The sequence below is a fragment of the Macaca mulatta genome, chromosome 10 (assembly GCF_049350105.2).
Source record: "Macaca mulatta isolate MMU2019108-1 chromosome 10, T2T-MMU8v2.0, whole genome shotgun sequence".
Classification (NCBI taxonomy): domain Eukaryota; kingdom Metazoa; phylum Chordata; class Mammalia; order Primates; family Cercopithecidae; genus Macaca; species Macaca mulatta.
In genome coordinates, this window is record NC_133415.1 from 103,366,492 (window position 1) to 103,379,432 (window position 12,941).

At 42.5% G+C, this 12,941-nt stretch overlaps 1 protein-coding gene across 1 annotated transcript in view; it reads left to right on the forward strand.

The window, feature by feature from the left end:
* The first annotated feature begins 783 nt into the window (after positions 1 to 783).
* PTPN1 (protein tyrosine phosphatase non-receptor type 1) overlaps positions 784 to 12,941 on the forward strand; it is a 74,520-nt gene continuing 62,362 nt past the window's right edge. The window contains 1 exon segment of the mRNA NM_001258193.1: positions 784 to 981. Coding sequence (NP_001245122.1) covers positions 919 to 981 — 63 coding nt within the window. The 5' untranslated portion in view covers positions 784 to 918.

A 12,941-nucleotide genomic window follows, 5' to 3' on the forward strand; every position in this document is an offset into this window, starting at 1 on the left:
CAGGCTGGTCTGGAACTCCTGGCCTCAAGGCATCCGCCTGCCTCTGCCTCCCAAAGTGCTGGGATTACAGACATAAGCCACCGCGCCTGGGCTCCTATGATTTTTATTTAACATAACGCACCGTGGAATTTGTGCTCTGCTTAGTTCAGTCTGAGCAGGAGTTCCTTGATACTCTGGGAAACACTTAAAATCCTTCCATCCCTATCCATTCATTCCTGCATCACCCAAGTGGAAATTCTGCGTTTCAGACAGGGACACTACCCTTAGAGAGTAGTGGGTTCCCCAGCAGCGTGGTGAAACATGACACTGAGTTTCATGAAAAGAGGGCAGACATCTGGCCAGAGCTGGGAGGCAGGAAATAGAGCACGGTGCCCTCCGCCCATACTCCAGCTTGGATTACCGAGGCCGGGGCCCAGGCCCTGCAGGAAAGGAGGTGCATGACTACTTTAAGGCCACTCACTCTGTGACTCAACGGGCCGGGCGGAGGCTGGAACTCAAGGCCCTCCCGGGCCTGGAGAGCCCACGCGCCGTGGGCAGGGCTCCCGGGGTCGCCTAAGCAACGGGCGCGCGCCACGCCCGAGCCCAAAGCCCCGGAGCGGAGGAGGGAGCGCGCGCAATTAGATATCTCGCGGTGCTGGGGCCACTTCCCCTAGCACCTCCCCCGGCTCCTCCCCGCGGAAGTGCTTGTCGACATTTTCGATCGCTGATTGGTCCTTCTGCTCGGGGGCGGAGCCCCTGGCAGGCGCGGTGCGTAGTTCCGGCTGCCGGTTGACATGAAGAAGCCGCGGCGGCTAGGGCGGCGGTAGCGGCAGGAGTCGGTGCTTGCTGCGGACCTCAGGGCCAAGAGCGCGACGCGGCCTAGAGCGGCGGACTGCGCAGTGGGCCGAGAAGGAGGCGCAGCAGCCGCCCTGGCCCGTCATGGAGATGGAAAAGGAGTTCGAGCAGATCGACAAGTCCGGGAGCTGGGCGGCCATTTACCAGGTGCGGGAGCGCCCCGGAGCGTGGCGGGCCCTTCGCTTAGGCCGCTTGAACATCCCCTCAGACCCCCAGGCTCCAGACTCCCTCTGGGTCTTGCCCTCTGCCTCGCTCCTCCTGCTTGAGGATTCGATGGGACAGCGACGCACTGCGTCCCCCTCCCCTTTTGTCCCCGGGGTGGGCCCGTTTCTCGCCGCAGCCTCGGAGCCCCCTTCGATCCCCCACCTCCCTCCTGTTCTGCAGCCCGGGTGATCTCTCAAGCCGGGGATCGCCTGTCTGTGCTCAACGCGAATCCCTCGCACCCCGACCCCGCCCCCTGCCTGTCCACTCTTTGTCCCCTGGGGTGATTTAGCACCCCCACTGTTTCCTTTTCTGGACTGGACCACCTCAGACTCTCTTCCTTTGTCTCCCTGGGGAAAAAGGTTACTCCCCCCCTCCCTCCTTCACATTTCCTTTTCCCTAGTCTCAGTGTGCGTCGAGTCCCAGGGATGACTGTCCCCTTCCCCCTTTCTGTTCATTCATTTATTGGATAGGAGTTGGCGAGCTTATTCTGTGCTAGGCACCGCTTAGGCATTGGAGATGGTGTTTGCTAAACAGGACAGGCAAGATGCTAGCCTTAGTGGAGCGTAGAGTGGAATAGGGCAATCAAACACAAAAGCAAATAATTTCAGATAGAGACAAGTGCTGTGAAGAGAACGAATTCCTAACGGGGTACAGGGTGACTGCATAGAAAGCCGGCTACCTTAGAGAAGGGGATCAGGGAAGGCCTGTCAAAGGAAGAGACATTTGCTTTGTGAGCTGAACCAAAAGGAGCAGAAAACCATGATAATATGGGGCTAAAGAACCTTCTAGCCAGGAGGCCTGCGGTACCCACTCCATTGGGGCCATGATATTATCCTTTCAGGCAGGGAATCAGGAAGGTTAACGTTTTAACCCTCTCTAAAGTAGCATCTTTCCTCAGTGAGCAGCTTAGTCTTTGGTCATGGCAGAGATGACCTTGTCTTAGGAGTCTTCATCTCCTTGTGTGTTAAAAAGTTAGGAAAGTAGGATTTCTCATAGATCTGTAAAACAAATAGTTAAAAACACAAAGAGCTCTTCCTTTCACAAGCAGCTAAATCCTCTGAAGAAAATACATACTCCCAATTAAATGTCATTGCGGGGGTTGTGAAGATATACTAAAACCACACTTGCACAGTATCTTAAGCGATATACAGAATAGAGAGATTTTGTTACTTGTGTAAAGGGAGACGGCAGTTGATTCTGGTTTCAGCTTATAGGCTCAAAAGGCAAATTGTGAGATCCATCAGCTGTAGTATTAAAATCTATTTTGAGCACTGCTTAGAAAGGAAAAAAGGTTTAAGCAGTTCTTTGGTATGCTTGACTAACAAAAGCCTTTTTTTGGCAGCCTTGATTTTCATGTGGATTTACATCAAGCTTATTTGACAGGACTCTTTTTATTTGAACTGTAGTGTGTATATTAGTTTCTGCTAGACTAATATTTCTAACCACTGTAATCTATATACTAATAAGTATGATTGATCAGTATATAAAATTTGTATGCCATATCTGGTCTCTGAATTAGTTGAATGAATTCCACAAGTGACTTTGAGAATGTGTAGACAAATTTTCTGCATCAGTTTAATGCAGTAGAGTCTAAAGTGCCTTTAAATGAAAATTGTTGATCTGAAGTGTTGGAGTTGATTATGATACATCCCATCACAGTGGAAGCATTGTGGAGAAGTCTTTCCACTGAAACTGACTGAGTTGACAACAAGAAATACGTATTGTAACTTAGTTCTTAGTTGAATTTTATTTCTTACAATTTAAAGCCAGAGTGGGCTGACCTGTCACCCAAGCATTGTTAAAACTGTATTAAGCATGCAACTAGCATGGAGTGTGTCAGTCTTCAATTCATTTCCTTCATTGTTCATAAGTTTTTCTGCCATAAGTAAACTCCACAAGTTAGTCAAGGTGTTGAGATTTTCACTGTTTCTTAATGGATTGCCACATTCCCGGAGGTAGTTTCTTTTGGTCTTGGAGAATTGTCACGGAGGGCTTTTCTCACCTCCACTGTATGGGTATTTTTCTTTTCTAGAATCTTGAAATCAGAAGCTTTTCTCCTTTCTAAGTGTAAAAGTAACTCTTTGTCATACAACTGTAGGGTTTTCTGAAACAGAGTTCAAATGACCTTGAGTCTAAAGTGGCTGACTTTCCAAGGTGTGTATCAGTTTACCAAAACCATTATTTTTCAGGGATTCAAAGAAATGTGTTTACAATTGATAGAAAATGGAAGTTTAAAAAATTAATATTTTATAGATGTCGAAATGAGGGCAGCCTTATACAAAGTCATACTTTGAGCTTGCCTAGCCTATTGTGATTAGAGAAATAATGTAATTTTTGCTTACAACTTGGTAAACAGGTCAGTTATTCTAACTTATTTTCTAATTAGAACAAAAAGATGTAAAAACTTGAAAACTATTGGGGAAAGAATCAAGAGTGAAGAGGACTTTTGAGTGCTGAGGAATGTGGTGGCTTAGAAAACAAATTTTCAGGCAGAGATTCTTTGCTAGGTCAATTTGATAAAGTGAGCATAACCGTATTTTTAATGAATAGCATAGATGCTAGTAAGCATCTAGGTCTATAAAAAGTCAGCTTTGATAGTGTATATAGATGGCTTTAAAGACATTGTTTTCTAGCATTTAAGCACTTTCAGATCATCCCGTTGCTAGATTGGGCCTAGCTGTCTAAGAGGAGAGAGCGAGCCCAGATGAGGAAAATAGATTGGTTTTACTGAGCTAGAATGAGAGGAGAGAGGGTTGAGTGAATGAAAAGAATAGCTCATGTGCTGCCCTCCATCTGTAGTTTAAGAGGGGTTGGGTCCGGTGTTTTGCTTGTTTTCTCATCTGTAAATTCTTTGATTCTCTGACACCTTTCACTATATTTCAGTGTGAATGATTTGATTGTTTCAGATAAAGGGGACTGCAATAGTAGCTTGTGACATGAAGGCAAGATTTATTCATGTTAGAGGCAGGCTTTGTAAAATGCGCCACTCTTCCAGTTGACATTTGTTTTTATAGCTGTTTTCATTATGAAATACAATCTAATGCCGGACTAGGTTAAAACTGTGTAACAATAATTCACTAAAATTCCTTACTGATACACAGCTTATGTTGTTATATTCCAAAAAGATGAATATTAAAATTTGCCAATAACGTTTACTTAAATACCATTTTCTTCAGAGGAAAAAAAAACTATTTTATGCAAAGGAGAAAGACCTATATACACTATGACTCACTTCACTTAAAAAAAAAAAAGACAACGGAAATGACATGGAGAGACTGGGAAGTTCTAGTCATCTTGAGTGACCCATTAGATCTAAATGTTCTTGTTTAGCCCTGGTTTGAGTGAACTAAATTTAGGTGTCTGATCAGTACTTTGGAAATGGTGTAAATACCTTTGTAATTGTCTGGACTGATGTTAAATTAACTGGGAACACAAGTAGAAATAGTGAAGGGAAGAACTTTTTGCTATTGTTATTTGACATCACTGGCATTTTTATAGGAATACTTTGATGTTTTTGGAAGTAAGTAAACCATACCAGATGGTTCCAAAAAGTCAGTTGGGGGGTAATGGTAATGCCGCTTTTTCTTAGCCTCAAGTTATCTGCCGTTGCTTCTCCTCCATTTTGCATTTTATCATGAATAGCTCCTCAAAACCTATTAAAATACCTAGTATTGAATAATGTAATTGAATGTGTACTGAATTTCACAGTAGAAATGAATAAGAAATTTCCTGTGGAGGTTTTTTGACTTAGCTACTGAAATAATGGCCTTTTCTTTTGTGATTCTTTCCCTTTTCTCTTTGTTAAAGAAAACTGTCCTCTGATCTTGTAGATTACAGAATCCTTTTGGCAATTTTTGTTCCTAGCAGTGCTTTTTCTTTCTTTCTTTTTAAAAATAGAGATGGGGTTTTGCTGTGTTGCCCAGGTTGGTCTTGAACTCCTGGCTTCAAGCGATCCTCCCACCTTGGCCTCCCGAAGTTGGGATTGCAGGCGTGAGCCACCATGCCTGGCTTACAGGTACCTTCTCTGAGGCCTGCCTGAGCCTATATATATTTTGCACAATTTGACATTCCTCCCTACAGTGTTCATGCTGATTTGTTTCTGGTAACAACTACTACTGGCAAATAGGCTGGGCATGTTGCTTTATGCTGCCCCTGTTCAGGAAAATTGGAATTCTAGCTGGGTCATTGTTCCCAGATGATGTAGTTTGGCACCAGCCATTCCATGTTCACATTTTGAGTATCCAGAAGGGTTGGGGACTTTGGAGTAGTTGATGATTCCCTCTGCCACATTTCATTGGTTGGTTACTATGGCATCCTTTCCACCACGCTAGTAGTCTAGGTTCTCAGATGTTGCTTATGAGCCTGCAATGGTTTCTAGTTTCACACTGCAGAAATGATTGAAACCGGTTACCCGTTAATATGGTCCCATCATCACTAGAGTAATTAATTGTTCTAAAACCAGACCTGAGCCTGTCACTCCTCTGTGTAACTACTTCTGATTCTTTCATAACGCTTGTAAAGTCCAAACTCCTCCTTAGCATGGCAGCCAGCTTCCAGTCCTTGCCTCCCATGTGGCTTCCATTCTAGCCAGACAAGAAAAGGCAGCATTCTCCAAACTCATCCTCACCCTTCATTCCTCTATACCTTTGCTAAGTACTTTGTTGAGGATGCCTCTCCCATTCAGTCTAGCTTGCGTCTTCCAGCTCAAATGTGTGCTTCCTTGCACCGGAGTTTTACTCCATCACCTGTGTGTTTTCATACAAGCTGGCACATATCTCTTCTAAAGTCCTGCTGTCATTGTAGCTACGTCTGTAAAATTTTTAAAAAAATTTTTATAAAGTCAAGGTCTCACTATATTGCCCAGGCTGGTCTCAAACTCCTGGGCTCAAGCAAACCTCCTGCTTTGGCCTCCCAAAGTGCTGGGATCATAGGTATGAGACACTGTGCCCGCTGTAGCTGCTACTTTATATACCAGGTCTATCTCCAGTGGAGCCCAAGCTTCCCGAGGCCACCTGTTCTATCTTTCTCATTCATCTCGAAGTCCTCTGCTCCTGGCACAGAGTAGGTACCTAACAGAAGTTGGGATTGAATTGGTGGTCAGTACTTTGCTAGCCTGATGGTATAAAGATGTACAAAACATGGTTCCTGGCTCCCACTCTAGGGGGGCAATGATGGAGACTAATAGATTAGCCCACCTTAGTACCAATAGCAGAGGTCACTCTGGGAGAAAGTCCTAGCACATTTTGAATCATGGCCTAATGAGGTAATTTAGTATTGCCTGCTGTAGTGGCTTTGGAAGAAAGGCTGGCATTCTTATCCAGTAGAAGCTGATACCACTGATTTGTTTCACAGAAGCTTTAAATGTAACAATAAATTTGTACTTGGCCTACAGTGAACCTTACAGGCAACTTGGAGGTAATATGTTTGTCTCTCTAAGAATTGTTGAATTCCTCTGCCGTCATCACTCCTCACTGGTTCTCACAAGCCTTCTAGCGGGCTTTTGCATGTGGTTGGTTTGTAAAATATTTTTTGATTTTGGGATATAAAATATAGTTCGCCATAAAATAGCGACCGTTGCCAAGTCTTTGATTTTTTATTTTTTTCGAACTATAAATGGTAATGACACTTTTTGGCCTTTGATCAGACCACCCTTAGGGCCAAGAGAGTAGTTTCATGTTTTGCTTTTTCTAGTGTCCCCTGTGTCTGGGTATAGTTGTAGTCTCAGCTGTCATACTAACAGTGCTGAGTGAGTCCCTTACTTTCTTTGGGTTTTGATTTCTCCCTTTGTCAAAGTGATCCTGGACTAACAGATCGTTAAGTTCAGGTCAAGTAATAAAAATCTTTAATGTACTCACAAATAGAATTTAATGTTCCTGAATACTCCTTGTAAACACTGCAGCGGTTACTCAGTTTGGTAAGGTGTGGGTGGGTACGATTAGGCTCAAAAATTTATAGGAGGTTTGTGAGTATAGTTAACAACTCAAAAGAATGGGGTGTTTTTTCCCAAGGGGCATGAAACGTTTTTGATAAATGGAGTTCATTTGACTTAGTAATGTGGGAAAATGAGTAGCCCTGACACGGACGCTGTCCCTTTGCAGTTTTTCTCTCAAGTAGCAATTGGGTGGCTTTTCCTGTAAAAGATAGAGGAACTGATTCTTGAGAATTTACGAAAGCTTCAACCCTAACTAGGTACGCAAAGAATAGCTGCCCTTTATGTTGTAATTTTAGGAGGAAACCTAAATCTGGTCTAAGTTTCATTTGAATAATATGATAGTTGACACATCTGCTATATTTGAGAAGAAAGTACCTAAGTCTCCAGGATTTTAGAAATAATGCTTTACTTTGTGTAGAAATGGTCTTCAGAGTTTACTAGCTGGTGCCCTCTCCTTTTTCAAAGCAGCTTGACATAATCATGAGTATCTTGCTGACAGCTTGTAAATTTTGATTGTATGAAAACTGGAAACAAGTCCATTTCACATGGAAGATTCCCTCCTGCCCTGAAACAACCAAAGAAAACTGTAGCCATCAAATCTATTGATGTCTGCGCTTTGGTACAAGTCACACTACAAATAAAATAATACCAAGTACTTATAAATTTATTTATAAAGTCCTTTTAAAATTTATTTTTTTAATACTTTTTTTTTTTTTTGAGATAGGATCTTGCTCTGTCATCCAGGCTGGAGTGCAGTGGCACAATCTTGGCTCACTGCCACCTCCACCTCCTGGGTTCAAGTGATCCTCGCACCTCCGCCTCCCAAGTAGCTGGGACTATGGGCATGTGCCATCACGGCCAGCTAACTTTTGTATTTTTTTTGGAGTAGAGATGGGATTTTGCTGTGTTGCCCAGGCTGGTGTTGAACTCCTGGGCTTAAGCCATCTGTCTGCCCCAGGCTCCCAAAGTGTTGGAATTACAGGCTGAGCCGCTGTGCCCGGCCCAATCCTTTTTTTAAGAGACAAATGGGTGACATGGTTCGATATACTGAATGCTTATGGTTTTACCAAGGCAGTAAGGTTTTATGGATACCCTATGGTAATTAGATAGAATTAGTGCTCTGAAGTCAGCTCTGTAATATGGACTCAGAGTAAACATGGCAAAGGGACACTTAAGGTCTACATTTTCTCTGAGAAATAAACATATTCTTTACTACTCTGAATCTAGTGCTGGAAAATTCTAAATCCTTCTTGAGGATTAACCACTTGTTGAAGTAAAGTTTTGGGCCCCAAGTAGGCTTGTGTCCCTGTCTCCTTGTCTTTACTTTTCAGATATTTCTTCCTAGAGACTGAGGTATGTTTTACTTTCACAGATGAAGAAGGAAGCCTCGGCTGTGTTTGTGGCTTTTGTGGGTGAGCAACGTCATTCGCAAAGATAAGATGAGCATAGCAAAACTAGGTCTTCAAAATAATTTTAAAAAATTTCTTAGTGATTAGAAAAGGAAAACTCTTCCCTTATCTCTGTTAAGAAATGTTTTTCGACATTTTTTCTTTCTTAATGGATCTTTTATTGGCACATCTCTTCCTTTTGCAGAATCTTACTTAAAAGTCACCATGTTAAATTATAGCAAACAGCTTAGCTAATTTTTATTCAGATGGGCACTGGTTACAGGATTGTACACTATTGCGAATTTCTTACAGGAAAGTGAACATCAACTAATTACTCCAAATAGAGTTCTCTTACAAACGTGGGTTACTTAAAAATGTCTAAGGATGAAGTCACTTCTGAATATAACTTCACTCGAGAACAAATAAGCAAACTGCATTTAGCATAACGTGGTAAATTAGCTTTAATTCTCCTTGATGGTTGAATATTTGTCACTGTCAACTACTGTTTTACTTTTCAAATAGTCAGGACTTAGTTTGCTTCTGTAAGGATAGAGGGAAAATACGCCTTCACTGAGTCATAAATATTTTTGTGGCTAACTTTTGCATAGAGAAAAGCGGCCTCTAAGAAGGTACCCTGTGAATTTTTTTTCGGGCCTGGGGAGGGAATATCATTTTTTGGTTTGTTGTTGTTGTCATTGTTTTGCTTTGTTGTTTTTTACTCTGATCTGAACTGTATCTTGACAGGACTTTTGAGTTAAGAGCATTACTATTATTGTTCTCCACTACCTGGACGCTGCCTCCCTGTTGCCAGAGTGTTAAGGATCATCCTCCGAGGTGGGGTGAGGCAGAATGGGGCCAAGATCAGGAAGTTACATTAAGCTACATCAGGTTTATACAAGCACAGAACCAAATTTTTGGAGCAGTCCCCAGCGTGCAAGCTGGTTTAGCCACACCTAAGAGTTGCTCTTGAACATTCCTTGAGAATCCACATCCCTAGAATGCTGGGTTTTAATGGGCCCTTTTATGTACCTATCATGGTATCATTTCCGAGCATTTCTAAATATTCCTTCATGCCTTACTGACAGTTTTTCTTGGATAAATCTTAGGAATATTGGTGCCATTATCAGTATTTTGTTTGTCCTGTTCACACCACAAATAACTACCCAGGTCTGCTACTTGCCCCTATTTCTCTACCTGCTGATGAAAATGCTTTTGAAAGTTTGAGTAACAATGTTGGAGTGTGCACAGTGGTATTGGTAGGTTCTCTTCTCATCCTTAACCACTTGTTTTCATCCTTTGTGAGCTTGAAGTGTCTCCAAAAAATTTATCACAAAACTTACCAGACATAGTTAATACACTCAGAGAGAGAATCACTGAAAAAGTAGATGTAGTTTAACAAACCCAGTGACTTTTTTCCCCCAAGATTATATATTTGTCAACTAAGCCTCATTTTGCAACTTGTTCCACTACTCGAATGGTGACAAACTTTTGGTTTCCCAATAGACTTGGAAGATGTTGCTTTTGAAAGTAGGAAATAGATGGCTTTAGAAGATGGAAGAATACTTTGGTTTGAAGTGGGAGTGTGGTATGTCCTTAGCTGTCTGTGAAATGCAGCTGGAGATGGGTGTGGGCCTTCATCTTCATTTCCCATCTTCAGTTTGAGGAGGTAGTTACCTTTCTAACCACTTAAGAACTGCGTGGTACATGCTGTTTTATTTACAGTGCAAAACTGAGCTCCCGTGATTTCCCTGGTGCTTGCTCGCCTTCACATTAATACAATGTCATTGTCTGGCAATGTTTACGTGCCAGGGTCCATGTTAGAAGGAGGAAAGGGTAGAGCTAAAGTTAAAGGGCGCAGCTGGCCTCCCACCTTTGGTTTTGTAAGTGCCTTTAAAGTTTGATTTTTGTAGGTTGATCATAAGGAAGTGATAAGTATGTTAAGTTATTTGCGGTTTTAGCTAATTTTAGTCTCTTTTTACAGCTTGCTTTGTATCCTTTGCCATTAAAACATGCTTTCTAGAAAGACAACTTTTGAATGTAGGACACAGTCTATATTCTATACTTGGCTACATTTCAAAAAATATTTTCTCAGTACTTTGGAAGTTGGACAGTTTGAAGCATAGTGACAGTATTTAAAAATCTTTGATTCCGGCCAGGCGCGGTGGCTCACGCCTGTAATCCCAGCACTTTGGGAGCCGAGGTGGGTGGATCACTTGAGGCTGGGAGTTCAAGACTGGCCTGACCAACATGGTGAAACCCTATCTCTACTAAAAATACAAAATTAGCTGAGCATGGTGGTGCATGCCTGTAATCCCAGCTACTTGGGAGGCTGAGGCAGGAGAATCACTTGAACCTGGGAGACAGAGGTTGCCGGGAGCTGAGATCGCACCATTGCACTCCAGCCTCTGCAACAAGAGTGAAACTCCATCTCAAAAAAAAAAAAAAAAACAAAAACAAAAACCTTGATTCCTTTGCTTTGTGACACTTCTACTTTTCCAGCAAGTAAATTCTTTCATACAGGTATGGAATTCTTGTTCCAAGCCAGTGGTTAAAAAGGCACAGTTGATATTAGAGGATTTTTAAAAGATTTTGACCATGCCTGCAATGTATAGAAGCAAGACTCTGCTGGGCTGTGTGTAGGAAACCTTCCCCAGCCTGTGCCCTTGGTTGATAGAACATTTTGCTCCTAAGGGTAGGTGCCTGTATCTGTCTCCAGTGTTGGTTAGTTTCACACAGAACAGTTGTGTTTCAGAGCTTTAGTCTCAAGCTGCCCTGCTCGCCTGAAGCAGCCACCCTGAACATGTGCACTACTCACAGGAGGGGACGTGTGAGGTCATGGAAGAAGACAACTCAGGACACCGGGTTTGGATTGTGACTCTGCCTTTGACTGTTGTGGGATTTTGAGGAGTTACATACAAGATCTGTAAAATGTAGTCATTAGACTAGACAGCTATATAGCATTACCTGGGTCTCACATTCTACAAAGACACAGTCACAGGAGGAGACCAGAGCGTGGGGTGATCTTTCTGGAAAAAATGGCCTACTCATGCGGGATTTGGTAGCATTATGTGGCTGTTCCTGATCCCCCGATCTAAAAGTGGGACAGAACTTTAAAATTTCATACTAACTCAAATTAAAACTTAAAAAAAAACATTATTTCCTTAAAAATAATAAAATGCCCTGTTGGGGCATAAACCACATTATATTTTAAAATTCCTGAATGCCACATGGATGAATGTAGTTCCTTTTGAAATTCTTCTTTTGTCTAAAGAGGAATGTTGGATTTTGTAATTGGACTAAAAAATCTTCCATTTGAGAGAGAAACACACACAGTCTGTGGCATGTTCTACCCTTGTTCAGGATAAAACCCACTAATAGCTAACATTTATTGAATTCTGCGTTGTGCCTCAGGCACTGTGCAAAGTCCTTTACATGAAGCGCTATTTATTATATACTGTCAATTGGTCTATAATAGCAGGAAATGTTTTAGGAGGACAGTGAGGTCTCAGGCCCTCAGTCTTCTCCTGTGTCCTGGATTCAACTTCACAATAGCACTGTGGCAGTGTGGCCATTGCTTCAGCTTCTAAATACATGGCTGTGAAGAAAGACAGGGGATTGTGCTAAGCCTCCCCGATTTATTAGGACATAGGAAGAGAGAGTTTGTAGTTTTTGACCTTTGCCTAGTTTTCTAACCTCTTACCTAGATGTCACAAATTGGCCACTGACAGTCATATTTTGCTTGCTTCACACAATGTTTTTTTAAAAAGAGAAGAGTTTAATTTGTGCCATCGTTTATAAATGAATCAGGAGAAATGACATGCAACTCTGGATTCTGGCCTCTCTCGAAAAATCTGAAAATCACACCATCTGATCCTGCACTGGCAGTGGTCTGCTGGACTGAGGGACACAACTCCTTTTGGATGGACATTTGTGTGTTCCAGAGTTTACCACAGTCCCACAGTGGGTCACGCTGTCCTTGTCGGTGTGCACTACCTAGCACTTGAGTTTGCAACCCCTACCCCAAGCTGGGTTTTCTCGTCAAGCTTGATGTTAATGTTATGTGATGCTTGGCCTTGTGTAGGTATTTGGTGTATTATCGTTCAATAAAATTGAAGCAAAGGGCTAAAGGGTTAGTGGCCTGAGGGAGTGCCCTTGACCGTAAAGTCCGGGATAAAATCGTTGGCCAGGTGCTCCTTCCCTTCCTGCTCTTCCTCTTTTCTCTTTATCCTCAGCCCCCTTCTGCTATTTTGAGGAAGTTAGAAGCCACCACCATTTTTTCCCACCTCAGGCAACTGAGTGTGGCTGTATTTCTGTCGCATGTTCAGTTGTTTCCAGGAACTATTTTTGATGACCAACTTGAAGTTAAATTGGGTGGGCCTAATGGGAGCTGATAAAAGAATGACTTGCCCAAATATGCTTGCACCGAGACGACTACGAAGTAAGGTTTTTAATGACTTGTTTTGTGACTTGGTCAGGAGTGATACGATTTGTCATGTGTCCAGCTTCCTGACTAGATGGTTTCTCTACCTTGTCCTCATAGCCGTAAGAAAAGAAAATCCATACACAGGTTGCAGGGAGGAATG